Source organism: Cyprinodon tularosa, unplaced genomic scaffold (assembly GCF_016077235.1).
Source record: "Cyprinodon tularosa strain WSP-4 unplaced genomic scaffold, ASM1607723v1 ctg461, whole genome shotgun sequence".
Classification (NCBI taxonomy): domain Eukaryota; kingdom Metazoa; phylum Chordata; class Actinopteri; order Cyprinodontiformes; family Cyprinodontidae; genus Cyprinodon; species Cyprinodon tularosa.
Window position 1 is genome coordinate 734,208 of NW_024039187.1, and position 26,670 is coordinate 760,877.

At 40.8% G+C, this 26,670-nt stretch overlaps 1 protein-coding gene across 1 annotated transcript in view; it reads left to right on the plus strand.

Annotated features, from left to right (window-relative positions):
• ptprz1a (protein tyrosine phosphatase receptor type Z1a) overlaps nucleotides 1-26,670 on the plus strand; it is a 132,743-nt gene that overhangs the window by 100,849 nt on the left and 5,224 nt on the right. Inside the window, 16 exon segments of the mRNA XM_038301119.1 lie at nucleotides 5,119-5,204; nucleotides 8,695-8,780; nucleotides 10,217-10,237; nucleotides 12,139-12,235; nucleotides 12,324-12,406; nucleotides 15,190-15,324; nucleotides 15,473-15,607; nucleotides 17,127-17,290; nucleotides 17,361-17,496; nucleotides 17,886-18,032; nucleotides 20,460-20,553; nucleotides 20,641-20,714; nucleotides 22,043-22,159; nucleotides 23,457-23,612; nucleotides 25,494-25,636; nucleotides 25,714-25,849. Coding sequence (XP_038157047.1) covers nucleotides 5,119-5,204; nucleotides 8,695-8,780; nucleotides 10,217-10,237; nucleotides 12,139-12,235; nucleotides 12,324-12,406; nucleotides 15,190-15,324; nucleotides 15,473-15,607; nucleotides 17,127-17,290; nucleotides 17,361-17,496; nucleotides 17,886-18,032; nucleotides 20,460-20,553; nucleotides 20,641-20,714; nucleotides 22,043-22,159; nucleotides 23,457-23,612; nucleotides 25,494-25,636; nucleotides 25,714-25,849 — 1,810 coding nt within the window.

The following is a 26,670-nucleotide window of genomic DNA, read 5'->3' on the forward strand; positions in this document are numbered from 1 at the left end:
TCTCTCCTTGAAAATATTAAGCGTACTAAACTATAATGTGTTAAAGGTTAATAATGTATTTCTTGAGAAAAATAAATGCATTTAAATCCTTTCTGTTTAATCACTCTGTTCCTGATCTGTACTGGAAATGGGATCCTATTCTACTTCCAGTGAATAACTTTATCAGCTTTGGATTTAAACATAAATGTAGTCTTTTTGAGTTTATGTTTTTACTTTGCCGTTAACGTTATGGTATATAGTGCTAAAATGCAGATAAACATTGTTTAATCATATTTTGGCTAACTGCTCTGAGCATGTCCCATGCTTTTCAGGACGGCCTAGTAATTAGGGCGTAGAATCCTGATATCCTGAGTTTGAGCCCCACTCCCACAGACTGCCACTCTGGGTCCCTGAGCAAGACCCTTAACCCCACACTGCTCCCTGGGTGCTGCACAATGGCAGTCCACTGCTCCCCAAGGGGATGCGTTAAATGCAGAGGTTAATTTCTCCATTAGGAGATTAATAAAATTCAATTATTTTTATTATTATTATGTTGGAGAAGCAGTTTAAAGGAGAAAATGTCAAAAGTCATAAAAACGTGTTAAAGATTTGTATTAGCATTCTTTAGTGATTTAAGGATAGAAATAAATACCTTTTGTACCATAACTACATTATTTTTGGTGACCTGGATGAATGTCTGGTTCCAAATGAACCAATGTTACAGATGGGGTGGTGACACGGCTCCTCCTGATTCACAGCCGGCTAACATCTAACTCAGCAGGTGGGTCCGAATTCAGACTCAACCTGATTTAAAACTTACTTAAATTACTGCATGTTGTCTGACGGCAGTGTCTAATTTCACTTGCGCCGCTTCTCCTGTTAATACGGTAAAGCCCTTCAGTGCGTCCGGCACCAGGCTGCACTTGATACAAATGATCCAATAAGCTGCTGTCAGTCTGGGTTGCTGCTGCTGCTACTTTTAGACACAGCAGGCAAACCTGTGGCAAGCTGGGCGATGGGAAAGAAGGAGAAGATGATGAGAAAAAGAGAGCAGAGAAAGTGTGGACTGCTGGAAGAACTGTGGTGAACTGGTGAAAGAAAAGTGAAATGGTGCTCAAAGATGACCCTGCACATTTAGAGGATGTTTGGCTCAACCTGCTGCTGTGAAGCAGGATTCTCCACCATGAACAGAATCAAAAATAAATAGGGATTCCAGGCTCAGAATGAGCACCTTGATATGTGCTTTAGAATGGCTTAGTCTCCATTCAAACCCAGGTTTAAAGCCTTGCAGGGCAGCATAAAGCCCACTGCCAACATTAAGACAGAAAGAGAAAACGGTCAGTGCAGGTGTTTTATAAAATATGGGAATCAGGAAATTGTTTATAAACCAAACTGAACAATTGTTGTTCTCTATTTTAAAAAACACTTTAGATTTTAAAATGGAAACATTTTCTATTTTTTATATATTTTTATTTAAAAAGTCAATGTATAACATGGATGCATAAACACCTAATTTTATTTCAGTGTTAAATTCTGTTTAAATTAAAAATTTCTCTGGACCTTTACTGGTTGATGATTTTCTTTATTTGGACCCACTGATTTTTAATTGGTTACCCCTGGTCTAAAACCTTTCCTGCAGTCCTTTAGCTCCAAAGTCCACCCACTCTATAACTGTCTCTGGGATTTAATGAAAGGAACTTTTCTAAAAGTGCATGACCTCTCAGATTGGCTGCTCTGTCTTTGCTCTTAGTGCATTTATATTCAGTCTGTTCAGAAATTCAACTTCCTGTCTCACTCATCAGGTTTTTACTAATTAGCGTATTTTGCTCCGTCATCCATCAGAAATCGTTGCATTTCAGACAGATAACAGAGGGGGGACCATCTGTCATGCTGCGCTGCCGTATGTAGATCAGGTGGTAATAACTGCGTCAGTTAGAATGGTTTCTACGGGCAACAAAATGGAGGACTGAGAAATTGCAGTTTGTAGTTTCTTCCTGCATTGATTATCAAGACTCAGAACAGAGGACCCAGTATTCAGGGCCAGACAGACATTTTGGATAATGCAAAAGCATCTATTTAAAACACTGAGGATGTGAGTAGCTAGGGTGTCTATCACAGGAAACTACATAAAAGGAAACACAGGTTAGTGACCACGCTAATCCGACAGAGGAAGATTATGAACACGTGAGTCAATAATCTGGTTTAAAAGTTCTGAGAACGAGGTGGGATCCAGCCGATGGGCTGACAAGAAGATGCGGTGCCCGCCGCCCAGAGTGTCCCAGGTGCTGAAGCCCTGGAGATCCTGCAGGAGTCTGAAGACAGGTCAGGCAAACAGATCAGACCAGGAACAGGCGGGCTCAGAGGTTCAGGAGTCGAAGCCAGGTCAAGCAAAGAGATCAGAATAGGAACAGGCAGGCTCAGAGATCCTGGGGTCCAAAGTCAATTTGGGTAAACCGTTCAGACGGGAACAGGCAGACTCAGTGGTTGAGAGGCAGAACAGGGCAGGAGTTAGACAGGTGAATGAAATGATTAATTAAGCCAGCCATCAGCTCCAAGATCAACGTGCAATTTAGAACATCTGATGCCCCTCTGAACTTGCAGCACATTTAAGTCCATTCCATTCACCTGTAGATCTGGTTGCCTTGCAGAATGTTCGTGTTTTATTAATAAAAGCCTTGAGTATGTAGGCTTCTAGCATTTCATACCTGATTACCATCTCTCTGATCCTGTTCTTTCTCCCTGGATTTCCCAGACTTACCTTACCCTCATCGGACGTCTGCCTAAACATCTGTTTTTTGGACTAGAACCTGCAATGTTGTCAGGTCTAATCACCTAAAACATCATACATACATACAGGGAAAGAAAGAAAGCACAGAGACAATTAATTTAGTTACTCGCGAGGAGAATAGGAAGGAGATTGCAGAGTTTACAAATTTCCAACCCACTCTGCAGTCTTCAGCTTTCTGCTCGCCATTTATTGAAGAAGAGGGGATGTCCCTAATTACATCAGCTGAGGTTTAACTAAAGGGAAAAGGGGAAACAAAAGGATCTTACTTTAAACATCAGCACATATGTTAAAACAAAGCATGTGGTTGTTTTACAAATTGGTTAAAAAGACTGCCAAATCCCATTGGTTGGTTTAGCCAAAAGATTGGTTGAACACATAACTTCCAACCCAATTAAAACCAAAAACCAGTGGAAAAACTATATTTGAATAAAATGACTAAAACCTTTCATTTTGCTCATCATTGCCCAATTTGCACAAACACTTTCCCTGTCTGCTTGAGCTTATTTCACTAAAATGGCAGAAAAACAGTGAACCTTAAATGATTGTTCTCTTCTAAGACATTTTACACAAACAAAACTTACAAAATATTTTATTACACCCCAATCATTAACAATTTCAAAGAAACTTAAATGGGAAAAATAAAGAAAAGAAAAACAATTGCAAAAAATCCCAATTATATTACCAACTGTAGTTCTGCACTCCACCAGTAGGTGGTGACATGTTCACATGAAGCTTCATGAACTGTGGAGATTGTTGAAGCAATTTGGCCAAACAGTATCAATGAGGCTTCGTCTCACAATAACTACTGTCAATCATGTAAATGTTTAACTCTGAGTCAAAGCTGTCAGAGTCTGATTTTTATAAACATGTTGGTCTAAACCAGGTGGCCCTGGAGGGCAGCTGTCCTGCTGGTTTTAGTTGTTTTCCTTCTTCAGCTCAGCTTCTTAAGCTTCAGCTCTAAAACCTGCAGGACGGTAGCCCTCGAGGTCCAACTCTGGGCAGTCCTGCAATAAATCCGCTAAAGGCTGAACTGCTTCTCCGGGTAATTTATCCTGAAAAGCTGTTCAGCAGATTCTTAAGAGAAGGAAATACACAGTTTTTAACAAAGATCAAAACTTTAAAAAAAGAAAATTAAAAACAATCCTCTGGACTTTGTTTCCCAGTTTGAAGACGTTTCTCTTTCATCCAGGAAGCTTTTTCAATTCAAAATGTCAGAAATAGCGCTGAGTTCCAGGTTTTATCCAGCAGCCCAACAAAGCCTGGTTTTTGTTTAGAAAACATGCAAATAGAAATGGATGAACGGGTCCACCCCTTTGGAATGCTGTCGTTTTTGCTTCTTTGTTAGCCTGCAATGCCCCATACCTGTCTATGTCTCTGAAAGGGGGGTCATAAGGGAATAGTTGGCCTGGCTGAATAGGCGAGGTCCTCCACTCTCCTGTACAGGGGCTGGGGCTGCGATGAAGGGGTGGACCCGTTCATCCATTTCTATCTGCATGTTTTCTAAACTAAAACCAGGCTTTGTTGGGCTGCTGTATAAATCCTGGAACTCAACGCTATTTCTGACATTTTGAATTGAAAAAGCTTCCTGGATGGAAGAGAAACATCTTCAAACTTTGAGACAAAGTCCAGTGGATTGTTTTTAATTTTATTTTTTTAGGAATAACTATGACCTGGATGACTAATAACCTTCACCAGCAAAGATGAAAACATTTTTATTTCTGTTTTATTATCAGACAGTATCTGTGGGAAGATTGAACAGGTTTTTTCTGCTTGTCTTCCTTTATTGTTTGATGATGGAAGAGAGCAGAGAGCAAAGAAAGAACAAGCAAACAGAGATGGATCAATTTTAGATGTTTAGCAGAAGATGACTTGCTGAAAGCTTTGACGGCTTCTTGACCGTGTAAACACCCTCCATTGTTGATCGTCATGGGAATCTGAGGGCCTCCTTTGATTATTATGGTTTCTTCTAAGCATTCGTCCTTTAATCTCTGGGCTCACTCATCTTTTCCATGCGATGTCCATTTCTAGCTGAGATCCTGCATGTTCATTACAGGAAGCATCATCCGTTTAAAAACATGTTGAGGATTAGCAGAACATCTTTTTTCTCGTGTTTATGTGAAGATTACTATGTTACGCCAAAATCTGGGCTTACACCGAATCACATGAAGACAAAAGCATCTTATCCCTCTTGGATTCACTGTACTTATGTTCCTTTGGTGCTGTTATTTTTCTGTTTTCAACTTGATTACAAACCTGTTTTCCACTGATGGTGTAGAAAAATCTGTCTCTGCTTTTTATGGATTAAAGCAAATAAAATAAAATGTTGATTCTGTTTATTTTTCTTTCTACAGAATGTGCTTCCAGACGGCTCACTTTTACATTACCAGCATGTCATCACAGCGAGACATCACACAGTCGACTGCTGCACTACCGTCTGGTAAATTAAACAATAAAGTCAATTTTATCCTGTAGACAAAAAACTTAAATTGAAAAATCAGGTTTCTTTTTTCAAAAAATACCATATTGTGAATATAACTGCTTTGATATAGATATAGCTATATGTATTTGGACATGTGGGCAATATTTTTGGTACTAAAATGAAACAAAAATCCATAATTTCCACAGATAAACTGAATTGGACAAAGTTTTATTATTCACAAATCTGCAAATGAAAGTCAGACATTTGACACAGAATTCCAAAAAAGTAAAAAAAAAAATCAATCCACTGGACTCCAATTTTGAAGACGTTTCTCTTCCATCCAGGAAGCTTTTTCAATTCAAAATATCAGAAATAGCGTTGAGTTCCAGGTTTTATACAGCAGCCCAACAAATCCTTGTTTTTGTTTAAAAACATGCAAATTGAAACGGATGGACGGGTCCACCCCTTATGAATGTCCCATACCTGTCTATGTCTCTATAAAAGGGGTCGTTAGGGGGAATTGTTGGCCTGGCTGAAACTGTCAAAGTTTTGGTTCTCTTCAAGTTCTGTCTTATTTCCATTTTTCTGTTCTAGTTATTTTTGATTGTATTTAAGTTCTTAGATATTTCTTGTTTGCCCTCTCGTGTCAGTCTCATTTTCCCTAGCTCCCTTCTTGCCTCCTCTGTCCACACCTGCTCCCAATCTGCTAATTATTCTGGTCTTTGTTTCTGTCTCCCATATATTCTCGTCCTGGTCAGTCACCCTTTGCTGGTTTGTTGTCATTTCTTTGCCACCTTGTTGTGAGTATTTCTGGAATTCTGTAGTTTTGAATTTTTGAGGATTCCTGTTTTTGGATTTTTTTCTACTGTTGAACGTTTTAGATAATAAACCTTCCAGAAACCACTGCAACTTCAGTCTGCATTTGGGTCCTCCTTCAAACCTCCTCTCCCATGTGACAGAAACGGGGGAGGTGTTCTGTTCGCCTGTAAAGGGACAGGGGTTGCGATGATAGCAGGAAATAATCCACTGTTTATCAAAAACAGAATGTTTTGGAAAATAAACTCATGAAAAGGGCCTGGATTAAAATGATGTATCTTCAACCTTCAGAGTCGATCTCTGCTATGATTGGTTCCTGTTCCTGTCAATCAGCCCTCTGCTCCTCCCAGCAGCTATTCTGCTCCACTCCTCATGCAGGAGTTTCAGGCTGCCTTTCCTGTTTCAGCTCCTTCCATAGGTGCTTATTAGGATGGAGGTCAGGGCCCCTAGGGGCCCCTTCAGTCCAATGATTCCCTCTCAGCTGTTCTCTGTTGTTTCTGTGTTTTGGGTCCTGATCCTGTTGCAGACACATGAGCTGCTGCTGAGACCAAGCTTTCTGACACTGCAGCACATTTCTCTCCACCGCCCTTGATGGTCTGGAGATTTCATTGGAGCCTGCAGAGATTCAGATGAAGCAAAGCAGCCCACAGCATAACACAGCCTCCTCCATGTTTGTTTTTTTCTGGGTCTGCTTCATTTTTTCCATCTGTGAACATAGAGCTGATGTTGGCATAAAGCTCCATGTTTGTCTCCTCTGTTTATTTCTGGTCAGCTTGTAGTTTGGTGAATTTCACTAACTTTTTTATGATTATTTGCATCATTGGTTCCTCCTCGGTTCTCTCCCATCTGAATCAGATGGGAGAGGATCTGAGCCAGCATGGATAAAGACAGCTAGGACTGATTTAAAGCACTTTTTAGAAAAGGCAAAGAAGAATGAACAATCTGGGACTCACATGGAAAATAATAGAATAAAATCTACTTTTTCTAGATGGTTGTTCATTTGCATATTTGCTCTTAAATAAAAGAATAAAAATAAATTCTGAGAAAATAAATAGTTTTTATTAGTGCTGTCAAAATTATCGCGTTATTAACGCGTTAACGCGAGGCCATTTTAACGGCGATAATTTTTTTAACGTGAGATTAACGCTATGTGGTTTTATGGTACAATTTTTCCAAGTACATCCCGCTGCAGCCTGCGGGAAGGCGGGGCTATTTTCCCCCAGTCTATGCATTTCTCATAGGCTTCTAGAGCGGAGCTCCTCAAGGGAAAAAGACGCTCATACACTGGGTGACGCTAGTGCCTTTTCTTTAAGCCCCACCACCAACAAACAAGTTGAGTGTAGTAGCAACCTGAAATACGCTGAGAAAACTGATTACTGAGGTGAAATGGAATCTCGTAGCAGCACTCTTGCCGTCTGTGTACGCAACAGGTCGGTATCGCGTGTGTGTGTGTGTGGGTGGGTGTGTCTGTGTGTGGGTGAGTGGGTGTGTGTGTGTGTTCTCATTTTTGTTAAGAGGCTGAAAAGTAACTTTCTAGAGAGCATAGACTACCTTCATCTAGTGATGTCGGTCTATTGATTTTGATGTATTGATTGAAAATTGTTCATTATTACCTTGGTTAATTAACATCTAATGTTAACTCTACTAAATTTTATAGCAGTAGGGTAAAATGCTTGTCTTTGTTCAAAAGACTGTATTAACTGTAAAGACTGTCTTTTACATCAGCCTGTTTTCAGGGCCTTTTTTTTGCCTACATATTTGTTATTTTTTGCTACATGCCTCCCCATCTTCTTGCCATATGTTTCTATGGCATAAATCAGTATCTGTGACCTGTTTTCATTTTAAAAAAAGAACATTGGCACAAACCTAGCCTGTATGTATTTTTTTGTATGTCATCGAGAGTATTTAAATGATTTTCAATCAGGAAAAAAATGTGCGATTAAAATGCGATTAATCGCGAGTTAACTCAGGCATTTATGCGATTAATCGCGATTAAAAAATTTAATCGATTGACAGCACTAGTTTTTATATATTAAAAAAACATAAAGCTGACTAATAGCTTCTCCATTATTAAACCGGTTCATCATTTTTTTAGGTTTGTGATACAATGTTGGACCATGAAAAACACAGATTTACCTTCACAGCCTCAGAAGGACAAGAGTTATGTAGAAAAAGGAAACCTGCACATGAAAGTATGTTTGTTTTTATAAAGTGATTTTATAATATTTTATGTTTTTGGCATTCATATAAATATAGTGGTGTGATAACTTAGTAAACATTTAATTGGTTTTTGATTTACGTCTGTTTTGTATTTATCCACCAACCCCCAACGCCCGGAGAAAACTCCACCAGCCGCCACTGGTTCTGTTACCATTATGTGTTTTTCTTTCATTGAAGGGTATCAGCAGGTTTGCCCATGTTTGTATATATTCCTACATTATCTAACCACATTAGAGAAGCCTGCCGGAAGAACTGCTGTAATATTCCCCAAAGGCCGTCCAAACTGTCTCCTGTCCATCCTGTCATCTTCGTTTTGAAGTTTCTCAAACAGCCTTTTATTTGACTGAGGGATTCTTTTCCAATTTAGAATAACAATAAAAACATTTAGTCTTAAATGCATTGCCTTTAAAATGTTTATTATCTCAAACGGATGTTGAATGCCACCTTTTCTTTTACTCCCTGAACTGTTCAGATGGAGCCAGAGCTTTTCCAGTGCAGGAGTTTGTTCAACACGTGGCTGAACTTCACAGCACTCAGGGCTTCCAGGCAGAGTTTGAGGTAAAACAACGGAAACGTTTTCTCTTCCTCCGAATCCCTTCATGTTGACTGTTATGCTGTGATTGTTGTGATGTCATCATAAAACCATGCTGCGTGGCTGCAACGTTGCTTGATGAATGTCAGTCATCTCTTATTTTAAATTATCTATAAATCAGAGGCACGAACTGAAATGCATTTCTGATGACTGATGTGAATTTAAAGGAAGCTACAAATGCCGTGAAAATGATCACATGTTTACTGATGCAGTCATGCACATGGAGAGCCTCACTTCATTCTTGTGAACAGGACAACACCTGATTCATAAAAGTGAATTCAGGCTTCAGTTTTGCTCTCAAACTGCCACCAAAAACAACATTGACCCAAAAGGCCTGAAAACAGCAATTGGTACGACATTTAATCTCCGATCCGATGTTTTTCCATGTCCCACAGACTGCATATAGAGAGGCTCCAACTAGGCAGGATGAGCAGATCTGAGCAGATTTATTCACTTCTGTCTCTGTGTTATACACACATTAAAAATATTTCCCACATTTGACTGGAACAGATTATGAAACGTTATTGAACAAAATAGCAGTGCATTCTATAAAGCAAAGCTCTACTTAGTGAATATGTGCAGCATCTAGAACCAGAACAGATAGAGAATGTTCATCTATTAAAAACATAACGAGATCTACGTCTAAAGAAAAGAAAATCGCAGCAATAAACGGTGTGGGACGGTTTCCATGGTGATTGAGGCAGAGAGGTGATTCTCAGAGAGATCTTGGAAGTTTATCCAAGTTTTTCTTTCTTTGTTCCATAAAGAGGTGAGAGAGATAAGCTGCTCTGACGTGCTCTGTCTGCTCCTCCTTATTCTGGTTTCTGTGAGGCTCAAAGTGTTCTAGATCACTGTTCTAGATCGTTTGCATGGTTCTGGGTTAAAGTTAAACTAAACAGTTAGGACATGTTCAGGTAAATCCACCAGCATATCTACTGTCTGGAGCTGCTCAATTCAAAAACAGGTTATCTAAGTTTTTTTTTTCCTTTCTCACTATATAATGAAAATTACAGACTTCTTTGAAAGCATCTTCAGAAGTCCTCAAAAATGTCCAAAACTAGCGCTGTATCAAACCGTTCATTTTTCCGCCGTTCATGAACACCAAGGAGCCAGTCCCACCCCCCACCACAGGCAGAGGGCGCTAGAGCAGCCAGAAGCTTCAGGGCCGATTAGATGAACTCAGTCCAACAATCAAATGACAGAAGAAATAAATCCAAATTTTAACCAGAGCCATCTTGGGTTGATCTTGTCTTTGGTTGGCAGCGTCTTTCTCTTTCTCACCAAACTGTGCAGTTGTGGTTTTCTGTTTGTGTTGTCTTGTAATTGTGTATTTTGCACCTCTCTGGTTGCCTGTGTTGTCATGGAAACGGGGTGCCTGCTGCTTCTTCACACTCATCATTAGAATCTGACAGAGAGTTACCAGGTAAGGAGCTTTCCTCCAGACTGTGTGTTTACTGCCCTGATCTCTGTTTATTCCCTGGATTGATGATTGCTTGTACAGGGTGGAGTGAAGTCACCGGCCGCCATATTGGTACTCCCTAATTAGACCGGCAGCAGTATAAACAATCTGTGCGCCACAGCATCGAACAATGACGATGTTCTCATTTTCAGGGGGAGTTAAGAATTTTAAAATAAAGATAAATTCATCACTTTGACACAGACTGGCTGTTTCATAGCATCAATAGATTAACTTTAACTTAGAATAAAGAAAATAGGCCCATCTCATTGCATAGTCATTATGAAGTCAATGAAGTCTATAAATCATGTAATATAACATATTATACAAATCATAAAATTAATGTATTAATGGAGCAGAATAATACAGATGTACCAAAAGTGTTAAATTGATGATGTACATGTAATATACATGGATTTATGACATTGCTGTGGTAATTGTTTACATAAAGACTGAATTACAAGTACATGTTTAAATAAAAATATTTCAATGTTTTTCTATTTGCATAATATGCATGATGCCATATTCTTTATGCAGTATATATGTATACATATGTATATATACATATATATGTATATATACATATATATGTATATATACATATATATGTATATATACATATATATGTATATATATTTATATACATGTATATATACATATATATGTGTATATATATATATATACATATATATATATACACACAGCTGGAGAGACAGGCTGAAACGGCGTAAAGACAGATGAGCAGCAATTTACTACGGAGGGACTCATAATACAAGCTGATATATCCGCCCTGATAGTATCCACCTTTTTGATAAAAAATTAAAGGAATTTACTACAAGTTTCGTCTGTCATTTCCAGTGAAGTGAATGGAATAGGATTAAAAACAGAGTCAATCGTTTTAAAAAGAATCCGCGGCTTGCTGAGATTATTTAAGATTAGATCAGAAAAATACTTGTTTCTCTCAACCCTAACCACCCTCTGGTACTTTTTACAGCTCTCTTTAAGAATCTGGTACGAGACCTCCAGACGGTCTTACTGCCACTTTCGCTCCGCCTTCCTAAAGTTGCAAAAACTTATGTTTCTAAAACTTATTTTTTAGCTTTCCAGAGGTTTATATCCATCTCCTCTGTCTTTGGTAGAAGGGATGTTTAAATTGTACCCATAGGGTCATCGACAGCTGGAGGCTTTTCCCATCAACCGGCTCCTCTTCAAACCCCAATAAATCCTTTTTTATGGTGTCATCTTTGTTGGAATTTGCACTAGATTTTCACCATAACATCCCCATAGCAGGATGATGCCACCATGCTTTTTTCCAGGCTTGGAAACTTTCCCCCTTTTTTCTCTGATTCTAACGACTCCCTCCAAGGCCAAACAGCCCAATTTTGGTTTTCTCTTATTTTATTTGTTTTATTTTGTTATAACAGCTTGTTCCTCCCTGAGTGGAGGAAGAAGCAGGACCTTCAGCTATAAGGTCATTAGCTTCTATTCTGGGTTTGATTCACACATTAAGCTCAAAAATCCTTTTAATTTCTTAGCCCTTGAAGCAAACATGCTGTTTAGACCTCAGTGTAGCTGTTTGACCCTATGAACTTTAATATTTGCAAACCTCAGAGTTTGAAATCCTCAGTAAAGTCCAGAAACAGTCGCCCTGCTGATGATCTAATGAACAGAAAATATTCCTGATAAAATTAGAGGGAGATATTTAGGAGGTGATAAAACTGTAAAAACACATCGGACAACAAAAACATCCCCTTATGTCACTTGTTCACAGCAATATGTTTGTTTGGAGTTAATGAAAACTACCAAAACAATTAAATATGTCTGAGAAAACAGAAGCAGTGGTGAAAAAGCGCCTTCTTTTTTGGTAGGAGGTGCAGGCATGCACCGTCAACATGTGGATGACCACGGACGGCTCCAACCATCCGGATAACAGGACTAAGAACAGATACAACAACATCTTGGCTTGTGAGTACAGCTCATTTAAAACTACAGACCTAAAACCTGCAGATAAAAATGATTTTTATAATCCTGTTTTTTCTTCTTTGACGTTCAGACGACCACAGCCGAGTCCAACTCTCCCCACAAGTCAACAAAGATGGGAAATCCTCCGATTACATCAACGCCAACTATGTAGACGTAGGAGAAACAGTCTGAAAACATCACACTTCACCTTCATTCTGTTTATTTCAGTCAAGCTACTGCAGAAAAATAACACTGCTTTTGTCAGTCAGAGTTTATGTTTTTTAATTTTTTCTTTGGTTAATGCAGAACGTTGAAACCACATGTTAATGTAAAAGTTTAAAGCAATTGCTGCATTAACTCCTCCTGGCCAGTAGGTGGCATACTCACACTCTCGTTTCATACTGCTAGCCAGGCCTGCCAATGCTAGTGCTAGCCTTTGGTTAGCTGGTATTGTAACTAGAAGTAAATATCTATGTTTCTCTTGGTGCTCTGTGGATGTAATATGAACCATTTTGATGAAAAGTTTTAACGCTAACCTTTGACTGTGTTACAATTGTTTATTGATTGATTGACTTTATTGATCTCAAGGAGGAGAAATTTACACGTTACATCGGCTAAAATAGTCAAAAAGAGAAGAAGAAGGAGAAAAGGTGCATGGGATGTAAAATAGTAATTGCAAATTCTCCATTGCAGCAGTTATTGTGGTTGTAGCGTCTCATTGTAGAGTCTGGTTGCAGCAGGGATGAATGACCTGCAGTAGCGCTGCTTTTAACAAACAGGGTGTAAACATATTTGACTAAAGGAGCTGCTCAGCTCCTCTCCAGTCTGCTGCAGAGGCTGGAAGGTGGTGTCCATGATGGATGAAAGCTTGGACATCAGCCTCCTCTCAGACACTGAGTCCAGAGTGCAGCCTAGGACAGAAACAGCCTTTCTCACCAGTTTGTTCAGTCTCTTTCTGTCCCGCTCTGCGCTGCCAGGGGCTCAGCAGACAACAGCGTAGAGGAGGGCTGATGCCCCCACAGAGTCAGAGAAGGTTTGAAGCAGGAGCCTGATCACTGCAAAGGACCTCAGCCTCCTCAGGAGGTGGAGGGAGGCGGCTCTGGCCCTTCTTATACAGGGCGTCGCTGTTATGAGTCCAGTCCAGTTTATTATTGACGTGAACACCCAGAGATTTGAAACTGTTTCTATGTCCTGCCCTGGATGTTTATGGGGGAGTGAGGTGGGGTCTTCTCCTGAAGTCCATCTCCTCGGTCTTAGTGGTGTTCAGACACAGGTGATTCTTCTCACACCAGTCCACAAAGTTCATGATGACCGATGGATACTCCAGCTCCTTCCCCTCAGAAACACAGCCTACAATGGCCGAGTCATCAGAGACCTTCTGGAGATGGCAGCTGTCTGTGTTGTAGGTGAAGTTGAGCTGCTCTCATGTGGAAACAACAGGTTTGGAGTTGCAGAAAAAGGGGTCCAACCCGGCATCAAAAAGTACAGAAAGCAAAAGGACTGCTGTTAGGCCGCTAATTAAACTCAGTCCAGCTCCTTTTATTCCAGGGAGGATTCACATTTAAAAATGAATAGAAATAGATTATTATCCCTTCAATCTAGGAAATTCTTTCAAATTTCCTTTATCTATTCTGATTTGCTGCTTTTTGGAGCCTCTCTCTGTTTTTCCTCCAAAAACAGGGAATTATTGATCAGGTCAGCTGGTCTCTAAGGCACCTGCCCCCCCAGGTAGGTTATTATTCTCCGTCACTCCTGGACTGTTTGCTTTGGAACAAAGTTTGTTTTTCTTTGTCCAGTTCAGTTCAGGTTCACCAGCCTGGTTTTTTAGGAAGCTCCAGCTTTTAAACTCACTGGACTCACTTCCTGTGACACAAAGGGGCCCACTCCCAAACAGGCCCCTAAACATGAATCCTTCATTCCCATGGAGGCTCCCCCACATTAAGGGCCATCTCAAACCACATAGTGGGTAGAGCCATTGAACCGTTCAAATGTTGAATAATTGCTGAGTTTGAATCCGGCGGCTGCTTCCTCCAAAGATTCGTTGGCTGATGACTTCATAGCGTGGCGCCGAGGTCTGTTCGGATTGGAAGACTCCTTGTTATGCGGCCGATAAATGCTGCCTTGTTTTTGCCTTTTTTGAAGGACGGGTCCGCTGCATCCTCCATAGTCTTGGGTATCCCATGATTCTTTGTGAGTTCGAGCAAGCCAGCTGCTCCGTGCTCAGAGGTAAAAAGGAAATGGCCCCGAACAGTGATGAATATTGGAAGTCTAGTTTAATATAATCGAAGGATGTGAATAGTTCCATCTGAAATGAATGAAAATAGTTGTTTTGCTGGTTATTGAGTCAGATATGTGGCGGTAATGTTTGATTTATTGAAAGGTTTTATCTGTGTCTGATGTTTAAGCTCAGATTCCAACATCTCTGCAGTGTGGGGACAATAAATCTGATATCTGATATCTTTGCCTGCTTTGAGTGTCAACTCTAACAGTTGCTAGGCGACAGACTGTGCAGGGGTGAAAGTCGGAGAAGGCTGGACCTGTTTGAATCCATAACCAAACTCTTCCAGCCTCCTTATTTTTATGGACTTTGAAGGCTTCAGTCCAGGTAGACCAGGTCCTTGGAGGATGCAGCTGTTGAAATCGAGCGCACCAATAGTCCCATCAGTGCAGGCTGGAGTTTGGCAGCGGGTGTAACCGTGAGATAAAGGAGGAGGAAACACGTTGCTCCAAATATTGTTTTGCTGCATCTTCATCACACTGACAAAAAATTACAAGTTAGGTATATGAAAAAATCCTTAAGGGAAGTTCGTCTTAGAAATAGTTTTATTTGACCGTGTACATTTATTTTACAGACAGGAGCAAATATTTGATTCATGTAACCATTAGAGCTAAAAGACTGAGAATCAGCTGCTGGTTCAGGATGTGACGTAGATTATAGTTAGTTTTTCCTTCCTCAGGGATATAAGAGGCCGCGGTCATACATTGCTGCTCAGGGCCCTCTCAGATCCAGCACTGAGGACTTCTGGAGGATGATCTGGGAGCAGAATGTCCACGTCATTGTCATGATCACCAACCTGGTGGAAAATGGACGGGTGAGTCATCCAGTCTGCTCCTACGGCAGGAAATATGGTTTTCTACCAAAAAAAAGAGAATCAGATCTGAAACATATGAAAAATAAAAACAGCCAAGTTTTTTTCCCCTTCTGTATGATGATGCTGCTCTGCTGCGTCTGTTCCTCAGAGGAAGTGTGACCAGTACTGGCCAGAAGAAGCGGAGGAGGAGTACGGGCGCTTTCTAGTGGCAGTAAAGAGCACCAAAGTCCTGGCTTACTACACACAGAGGACCTTCAGCGTGAGGAACACCCTCATTAAAAAGGTCAGCTGCAGGGAGAACTTTCCGACTCCTCTGAGGTTTAAACAAAGTTCTTTATCACCTAAAACTTTTTCCATCGGAGAAAACTGAGGCGCGTTTACAAGACGGCTTTGTAGCAATTCTTCCACTCTGAAGCAGGAGAGTCCAGAAAAAAACTACAGTAACTTTAAACATCAGGAACAATATATATATATATATATATATATATATATATATATATATATATATATATATATATATATATTATATATATGTGTGTGTGAGCAGCAGAATTACTGAAGTTAACAAACATCTAAAAACTAGAAATCCATATTTGACCCTTTCTAATGGATTACTTTATTTATTCTTTTATATTTAGGACCTTTGTGCGACAAAGTATTAGGGACAGGCGAGATATTTTTGTTGTTAAATACGAGAATAAAGTCGCAACGTTAGGGGAATAAAGTCACGACGTTAGAAGAATAAAGTCGCAACGTTAGGAGATCAAATTCGCAACATTAGGAGTATAAAGTCGCAACGTTAGGAGAATAAAGTCACAACGTTAGGGGAATAAAGTCACGATGTTAAAAGAATAAAGTCGCAACATTAGGAGTATAAAGTCGCAACGTTAGGAGATCAAATTCGCAACATTAGGAGTATAAAGTCGCAACGTTAGGAAATCAAATTTGCAACATTAGGTGTATAAAGTCGCAACTTTAGGAGAATAAAGTCGCAATGTAAAGATAATAAAGTCGCAACATTAGGAGATCAAATTCACAACATTAGGAGTATAAAGTCGCAACGTTAGGAAATCAAATTTGCAACATTAGGTGTATAAAGTCGCAATGTTAGGAGAATAAAGTCGCAATGTTAGGAAAATAAAGTTGCAACTTATGGGGAATAAAGTCACAATGTTGGGAGAATAAAGTCGCAACCTTAGAAGAATAAAGTTGCAACGTTAGGAGAATAAAGTCGCAACGTTAGGAGAATAAAGTCACAACGTTAGGGGAATAAAGTCACGATGTTAGAAGAATAAAGTCGCAACATTAGGAGTATAAAGTCGCAATGTTAGGAGAATAAAGTCGCAATGTTAAGATAATAAAGTCGCAACATTAGGAGATCAAATTCGCAACATTAGGAGTATAAAGTCGCAACGTTAGGAAATCAAATTTGCAACATTAGGTGTATAAAGTCGCAATGTTAGGAGAATAAAGTCGCAATGTTAGGAAAATAAAGTCGCAACCTTAGAAGAATATAGTTGCAACATGGACCCAGGTTGCTTGTTTGGTGGTGCTGGTCGGCCGTCATCGGAACATTCTTTCTGAAATTGGTCCTGTTATGATGTCTTAATTCTCAGAATTTTTCGACTTTATTCTTGTAATGTTGTGATTTTATTCAAGTAATATTATGACTTTATTCTGGTATTTAAAAAAAAAAAATCTCTAGCGGGCTCTAATACTCACTCGTACCTTTTGGCCTAAACTTCCTGTACTGCAGACAGTCTGCGCCGCTAATAACTTCCTCATGTGTGTTTGTCCTGCAGAGCTCAAAGAAAGGTTGGAACAACGAGCGAACAGTGACACAGTACCAGTACACCCAGTGGCCTGATATGGGGGTCCCAGAGTTGTCTCTGCCTCTTCTCAGCTTTGTTCGCAAGTCCTCCAGAGCCAATTCAGAAGAAACGGGTCCTATGGTGGTGCACTGCAGGTCCTATAAAGCCCCTTTATCCTCATCATCGGTGCTGGAAGCTCGGCTGACTGTTTGCTTTGCTCCGCAGCGCCGGGGTCGGCAGGACGGGAACTTACATCGTCCTGGACAGCATGCTGAGGCAGATGGAGGACGAAGGAGCGCTGAACGTTCTGGGCTTCCTGAAGCACATCCGCACTCAGAGGAACCACCTGGTTCAGACTGAGGTCAGAGCGCCACGCCGCCCACACAGAAAGGACTCAGTCGTCCGGTAGATTTGATGCAGCGGCCGCAAAAAAAAAAAATAGGATAAGTAAAGAATAATGTTTCTCATTTAGTTACATGGTTTCATTAAGATGGCAGCAATGTTTTATATATTTATATAAAATAATGATGATGCACTGGGAGGTTTGACTAACTGATGTCTGTGATGCTATAAAACATCAATGTTTGGTCAGAATCCAGTAACTTTCTCTTTTCTTCTCTCTGTTGCGTCTTTTCCTGGCATCAAATTATCGACACATTTAGATAATTGAATTAAAATAAATAGATCTTTGAGGAAACCAGCTTTTGTTGTTTTATCTCCAAAGTAGCTCATAGGGGTCCTTGTTTGCAGGAACAGTATATCTTCATCCATGATGCTTTGGTGGAAGCCATCATGTGCGGAGAGACGGAGGTGGAGGCCGCCCGCCTGCACGGCTACGTGGACGAGCTGCTGACTCCAGGGCCTTCTGGGAGGACGCGCCTCGACAAACAGTTCAGGGTGAGTCGGATTCATGGAGATTAGGGTTATGGCAAAGAGGTCTGAAGTTCCTGAGCTCATCATTAAAGATAAATCATCAAAATATCACAGAAAATGTGCAGAAAAGCTGTTCATATGAAGGGTTTGGAGGTGATTATTAAGGTATACATATTTTTTGATGTGTTTTTTCAAATTAACCGTTCATAGGTCGCTCAGTGAAATGCTTTGAAAATCCAAAATTTCAAGCCAATAGTGTTATTAGAATCCAGGAGAAGACCTTATTATCTTTATAACATTAATACAGTACATTTGGATATGTTGGTGGCAAAATGAATGTCAATCTAATAACAAGAAACGCCAACTTGCCCGAATATATTAAGAAAAATAACAAAAGTGCTTCTAGAAGAAATTCATGAAAAACACTCATTTCTTTTGGTCCAACATAACCTGAGAGGCATTAATGCTGATACATTTTTTAGCTTATAAACCTAAATATAATCGTTAACCAGGCTTATTGACTTTTTAACTTTTCAATTAGCTTTTGACCTTTTTTTTCTTGACTTGTTTACTTTTTCCAACTTATATTCCAGTAGGTAATCATTCAATAATTGATCAAATGCCAAAATAACATGTACAGCCATGTAGCAGCATCTTTATTGAATAGTTGGATAAATATCTCATGCTTCTAGATTTGTATGGTTGATGCAAGTGATCAAAAACACTAACTTGCCCTATAAAGGGTTAAATGTAAAAAAAAAAAAAAAAAAAATTTAAAGTTTTTTTCCTTGTATATTTAGTATATATACACTCACCGGCCACTTTATTAGGTACCCCATGCTAGTAACGGGTTGGACCCCCTTTTGCCTTCAGAACTGCCTCAATTCTTCGTGGCATAGATTCAACAAGGTGCTGGAAGCATTCCTCAGGGAGTTTGGTCCATGTTGACATGATGGCATCACACAGTTGCCGCAGATTTGTCGGCTGCACATCCATGATGCGAATCTCCCGTTCCACCACATCCCAAAGATGCTCTATTGGATTGAGATCTGGTGACTGTGGAGGCCATTTGAGTACAGTAGCCTCAGTTTCCTGTTCTTAGCTGAAAGGAGTGGCACCCGGTGTGGTCTTCTGCTGCTGTAGCCCATCTGCCTCAAAGTTCGACGTACTGTGCGTTCAGAGATGCTCTTCTGCCCACCTTGGTTGTAACGGGTGGTTATTTGAGTCACTGTTGCCCTTCTATCAGCTCGAACCAGTCTGGCCATTCTCCTCTGACCTCTGGCATCAACAAGGCATTTCCACCCACAGAACTGCCGCTCACTGGATGTTTTTTCTTTTTCGGACCATTCTCTGTAAACCCTAGAGATGGTTGTGCGTGAAAATCCCAGTAGATCAGCAGTTTCTGAAATACTCAGACCAGCCCTTCTGGCACCAACAATCATGCCACGTTAAAAGTCACTCAAATCACCTTTCTTCCCCATACTGATGCTCGGTTTGAACTGCAGGAGATTGTCTTGACCATGTCTACATGCCTAAATGCACTGAGTTGCAGCCATGTGATTGGCTGATTAGAAAATAAGTGTTAACGAACAGTTGGACAGGTGTACCTAATAAAGTGGCCGGTGAGTGTATAATGTGTTACAGCATCTCCCATGGAGGATGGGCAACTGACTGAAGGTTTTCTTGTTTATTGGAATCTTGGCAACAATAATCCTGTAAACCAAGAGCTAGGCAGAGTAGAGGAGAAAGAATGGATTACGGTACTAGCCAATACTACGTATTAATTAGCATCTTAAACGTAAGCTACGGAGACTCAACGATAAACAGAAAAAGGTTCTTCAGACGCAGAAAATCATCTCTAAACACACTAACACACATTCATCTGGAATTCCTGAAAAAAGCAGCACAAATTCCCCAACAGTTTCTAAACATTATTAATAATCAATTAACTGTCTGCGTGAAGCAACGTTTAGGAACCAATTCATTTTATGGAAGTATTAATACATTTAAACATGTTTTATCACATAAGCACAAACCTTGTGCTACTTCGGAGGATGCAAGTCCTTCAAATTAAAGTGTATTATTTTTAACTATCTTTCCTTCTTTTACTACGTTTAAGTAAAATGTAAGTCATTATACATTCATAAAAATAATGGAGGCAAAAATAATAGGTTCTAGTAATTTCACATTGTAATATTTCTTGATGCAAAATTAGAAATTGGGTCATTTACACGTGTAAACTGGGCGGAGACGAGTTTCGACACTGATTCACACCAAGAAATAAAATGTTTTAAACATTTTGAATCTTTTCCTCATCGATTTCCAGATAGAAATGTGAGAAATCTACAGATCTCCTGGTTCATGAGGACTGAAAATGCAAGAATCAGGCTAAGCTGTTAGCCTCTGTCAGCTAGAAGAGCCTGAAGTTTGTCTGCGTTCTGTTTTCCACAGCTGGTGTGTCACACCGAGGCCAGGAAATCAGACTTCTCCGCCGCCCTGCAGGACATCAACTCCACCAAGAACAGAGACGTCTCTGTGATTCCCGGTGAGTCAGCGGGAAGCCTCGACGCTCCCATTTCAGCCGCTGATCCCGGGAAAGCATCCCAACATGATCTCTGATCTGTTTGTGTAGCTGAGAGGTGGCGGGTGCGTCTGTCCACGGCGGCTGGAGAGACGTCAGACTACATCAACGCTTCATTCGTCTCTGTAAGAGCAGAACATGCACTGCAAAAAAATTAAAATCTCAATAAGTCATTTTTTTTCTTAAAATAAGTGCATTTTTTCTTCAATTAAGGAGGTAAGTGAGACACTTTGCCAATGGAACAAGAACATTTACATTTAAAATAAGAAAAGAACAATTATACTGTCCTTAAAGTGCATATTATCAAATTATCCAATTTTAAGAGTAAAAATACTAATTCCATTGGCAGATCATCTTATTTACCTGCTCAGATTAAGGGTAAATACACTTAATTTAAAGGTACACTATGCAACCGGTGTTGATTTTCCAGCGAGGCTCCCCCCAGAGGGCGAAAGTAAAAGTGCACTGTCGTAAATATGCTCAGCTGTTCTCCTGGTTTCTCCGTCACGCCAGGCGCGGTTGTTTTGAGCTTAGCAGACAGGCGAACGCAATGAATCACCATGTCTACTGCGGTAAGTGACTATTTTGTTCCACTTTTCGAGTTTGAAAATTCTCGCTGGTTCCGCCATGATAACTGCACAAATATCGCCACTGCGCTAGCGACGAGCATGCCTTTCACTGGGGGCGTGTAGCAGTTCTCGCCGTAAAGCAAGACCGACTCTCGCGATGCACAAGACTTCTGAGCCTGTGGGTGCGGGCCGAGGGCTCCTGCAATTGCAAATACGGCATTTCCCCTACAGACCACCAGGGTGGCCGAGAATACCTTTGTTCAACCTGAAATGACTCATTTAATCATCCAAAACGTTATGGAACACATTAATTAACTGAAAAATGTTGCATAGTGTGCCTTTAAGACATTTTTATTTACTTTTAGATTGTTTTTGCAGTGTGGCTTTAGTCTCAGCCAGAGTCGCACCAGCAGATAAAGATGGTTTCTGAGTTATTGAACCTTGAAGGCAGCAGGTCTGCTGATCGCCTTCATTACAGGAACAGGGGAGATGTTTTCAAACAGGATGCAGGGAAGTGGTGGCCTAGAGGTTAGGGCATAGAGCTTGGAATCTAAAGATCCTGAGTTTGAGCCTCACTCCTACAGACTGCCCCTCTGGGTCCCTGAGCAAGAGCCTTAACCCCACACTGCTCCCCAGGAGCCGCACAATGGCAGCCCACTGCTCTTAGGGGGATGGGATACATGCAGAGAGGGAATTTCATTGCTCTGTAGTTGTGACAGCGTAATGACAATAAAAAGCAGGGGTAAAAAACAGAAGCAGTTTTCCTCTGGCTGCTGTTTGATCCTCATAGACTGGATCTGTGATGTGATTGGCCGATCCGATGATGTCACTGTATTTTCTGCAGGTTCAGTCCCTCTTTATGAAGGTCATGTTTTGTTTTGCAGGGCTACAGACTGAACAAAGAGTTCATCATTACCCAGAATCCTTTGCGTGGAACCGTAAAGGACTTCTGGAGGATGATCTGGGATCAGAACAGCCAGGTCATCATCTCGCTTGCCGGGGTGAGAAAATCTGTTTGTTCTGGGAAATTTGGGGCCCTAGGCAAAGACAGACAGGGGCCCCTCTGAACTGAGAAGACGACACATAAAACAGACCCATTATCCAGATAGAGAAATGTTAATAGAATAGACATCCATTATCTGTTCTAGGTTTTGTCCCTCTCTTCTTGTCCCTTTTCTTCTTGTTTTCCTCTCTATGTTTTGTACTCAGCTGACTTTTCATGCTGTCTCTAAAGGAATGAAAGATTTTTTCCAAGCACTAAGCTCACTTAGCTGATTGCTCCTTCCTGTGTTTCCAAAAAGGCCAAAGTAAATAACCCAGTCCTTCTTTTCACTGTAGACAAGCCATGATCTGCTTCTCTGTTCTCCATTTTTCATTTGGATGAAATAATAGCTGCATGAATCATGACAGCAGACAAGATAGAGGAGAGCAGGAGGCGGGGTTACCAATCTACTTGCTCTGGAGAGCAGAGTTCGCTGCTTTTAGATGTTGCCTCCAAAGTCTCCAGTAGCAGAAAAAAGTCTCTAGGTTTGGCGCTAGGAGCGTTTTAGAAATCAAAGTGCTAGAGGGGTCTGAAAAGTGGCTAAATATAGCGACTAAAGCGCTAAGTTGGCAACACTGCTCTTTGCATGGTTTGTTTTCAAATGGTTTGCTGCTGTCTGTTTTGGACCTTTCTGAACATGTGCAGCAAATGGACTGATCCAATATGGTGGACACGGAAGGGGGGGCTGAGACACACTTAATATTATCAGCGTTCTGATGGCATTTTAGCCAAAGGATTTTAATCAAAAACATAATTAATGTGCAGAAATAAGGAATAGTTGTATTAACCATACATGGAAACAAAGTTTATGGGGCCCCCAGGAACTTGGGGCCCTAGGCTACTGCCTGGTACTGCGGGCCCTCCAGGTGTTGTTCTGTAGAACATCTGCTTCGATGTCCCACTTCCTCCTTCCAGGAGCTTCTCTGATCAGAACCAGAGGCTGGATGAAATTGTGCTGTTCTTTCATCTCCAGATCTGGATAGTTTCTAAGCTTCAGATTCTTGTTTTTAAACCTCTAAGGTGGTTCTGTCTGAAACACCTGTGGATGAGCAGGTTCTGGGATAGTTGGACCAGAACCTTAATCACCTTAATCCCACTTCTTTCTAATCTGAGGCTCGTTTTTAGCTCCTCCTCCTGTCGTTCCTGGACGTACCAATGCTGCGTTCTGATTGGCAGATTTCTGATCAGCTGCTGCTGAGGATCATCATGATGTTACTGAGCTCTGATTTAACCCTTTCTGGTCTCTGTGTCCACAGACAGAGGAGGGGGCGGAGCCTTATGCCTTCTATCCCTCCGGTGATCAAACCCTCAGCCTGAACACGTTCACCGTCACCCAGAGGAGCGAGGCGCACATCTGTCTGTCCAACGAGGACCTGCTGGTGGTCCGGGAATACACCCTGGCAGCAGTAAAGGTTGGCCTAGCTTGGATGTGTAGCAAACAGCTGCAGGAGCTCAGAAACAGGAATCATGGCGACTCCAAACACTTCAACAGGAAAAGAATAGAAAAACAGCAGAAATAACATGAGGAAGAAAACGAGCCGTCAGACGGGATTAAACCTCTGATCTCTAATTATTCCCTGGATTGCTGATTGCCTGTTGGTAGTACGGGGTTGAGTGAAGTCACCGGCCACCATATTGGTACTCCCTATTTAGACCGGTCGCAATGTAAACTATCTGTGCGCTACAGCATTGAACAACTATGATGTTCTCATTTTCAGGGGGACTCAAGACTTTTAAAATAAAACTAAATTTGTCACTTTGACACAAACTGGCTGTTTCACAGCATCAGTAGATTACTGTAATTATACACTAAAGAAAATAGATCCATCACATTGCATAGTCATTATGAAGTCAATGAAGTCTATAAATCATGTCATATAAAATATCATATAAATCCATCACAATAAGATTATTGTCTTAATATATATTTCTGCTTCTGTCTCCTTGAACCCCAGTGGGCCTCAGCAGATGGCCGCTCACACTGAACCTGGTTCTGCTGGAGATTTCTTCCTGTTCAAAAAGAGTTTTTCCTCTCCACTGTCGCTACAAGCATGCTTAGGGTGAGGGATTGCTGAAGAGTCAATGAGTCGATGCAATCAGCTGGTTTTCCTTAGATAGAAAACATTGAATCAATCTGACTGGATGATCTGGTGAACTGGAAAGTGACCCGAGATGACATGATGTGAATTTGGTGCTATAGAAATAAACTGAATTGAATTGAATGTATATATATATATATATATATATATATATATATATATATATATATATATATATATATATATATATACATTAATATTTCACAGTGAATTACTTTCTATTTCCTCTACTTTTATTTTTTAACGTTAGACCCAATGTCAATGGCTAACTCAGCCAATGTCTTCCAGTCAGTCTGAGATAGCCAGACTAATGTTACGCTACAGACTCATCCATCGTATCCATCGGCTATAGATGGATCTATTGGTTAGTTCATCCACTGACTGGGAAATTACCAGTGGAACGTCTTCCTGCAGCCAGAAAACTGCTGGTTTTAGCAGCCAGATGCTGCACAGGGAGGGGTTTTTACTGCACGACTCTGTGGGAGTGGGGAGTACCAACATGGCGGATTGAGGCTTCACTTTCTTCGGCCAATCAGCGATCCAGTGAATAGAGATCAGTGATTTATACTAGTGTTGCACCGATACCGATACCAGTATCGGACGGGGCCCCGATACTGCCCTAAAATGGTGGTATCGGCGAGTACCAACAAATAGGGCCCCGATACCATTTTGAGAGCCATACGTTTTTTCAACTATTGTCACCCATTCCTGGCAGGCAATAAAAAGTTCTACTGGATTCACTTTTTATTAGTCTTTTCCTGCTTTACAAAGGTAGGCAGCAGCTTGACAAAGCCATGATGGCAATTATTTTACATTATTATGGTATCGGTATCAGCCGATACTGCACAGCCAGGTATCGGTATCGGGGCCAAAAAATGGCATCGGCGCAACACTAGTTTATACCCAAAACACAGCTTTTCCACCATGCCTTAATAAACTGATGATCATAGTGATGTCAACATGCTGGTTTCTACTGGGGTCTGATTCCAGCCCCCCTCCCCAGCAATGCTGCTGCTGCTGTTTCTTTTCTCAGCGTTTTTTTTAGTGTGTGTGGAAGTTTGCATCATCCACTGTTTCTGTGCTTTTAGCCGTTTGCAGCCGTCAGCCATATAAGACGTTATGATTTATCGTTGTTCTGCTCTTAAAACCTACGGATACTCTGGCTGACGTGTCTCTGTCTCCTCTTCTGAACAGGATGACTTCGTTTTGGAGGTCAAGCATTTCCTGGCCCCCTGCTGGCCAAACCCTGACGGTCCCATCAGTAACAGCTTTGAGCTCATCAGCCTGATGAACGAAGAGAGGAGTGGAAAGGACGGCCCCACTGCGGTCCATGACGAGTGAGGCGCCGCCCAGCCGTTAGCCTACCTGTTCGCTTACCGCCCCCAACGATCTAATGAAGGGTTTGTCCTTGCAGTGTGGGCGGAGCCACAGCGGGGACGTTCTGTGCTCTGTCCTCCCTGAAGCAGCAGCTGGATGCTGAAGGCTCAGCAGATGTTTTCCAAGCAGCCAGACTGACAAACCTTCTGAGGCCAGGAGCGTTCAGCGATGTCGTACGTCTCTCTCCATTTAGAAACGAGGTTCAGCTCACCTGCAGAAACATCTCTATAGATCTAAATCCTATTGAACAGGTTCCAACATGAGATTAAAAACCCAAAGTTTAGCGTCTGGACCATGAAATATGAAGATCCATGTTCTGCACAGTAACTTCTGCTTGGTTTATTTCTATAGCATCAATTCACAATGTTTCCAATTTATTAAACCGGCCATCGGCTTGGGACTAATATTCAGATCGATTCATCTGATCGATGGTCTGATGCTGGTCGTGTCAATAAATGAAAAACAAATAACAAAACTTTATACAATTTGGACATTTAAATAATATTTTAACCAGGACCTTTATGAAACGATTAATCAGATTAATCTATAATTGAAACAATCATCAACTAACTTAATAATCGATTAATCGTTAACTGGAGTATACAGAATCTAAAATAGGGGTCACCAACATGGTGCCCGCGGGCACCAAGGGGCCCTCAAGGACCACAAGGGGCGCCCTTAGAGTCTTCTGAAAACAACTCAACAGTGAGCTACGTTTAAAATTTCATTGTATTCTGTTGCTCTTCTTTTTTTAATCAGTTATAGAACATTTCATCATTTAATCATATATGGCATTTAAGCATTTATAGAGATTTCAAAATGAAAATGTCTAAAAGAAAATTACAAATTTAAAGAAACAATAAAGATATGTTTAGGATATATGAAGTTTAGGTGAACGTTGACCCTTTGCAATTCATACGTCAGTATTGGTAGCCCTTCCTGTGACTCAGTACCCCTGAATTAGCCCTCAGCTGTAAAAAGGTTGGTGACTGCT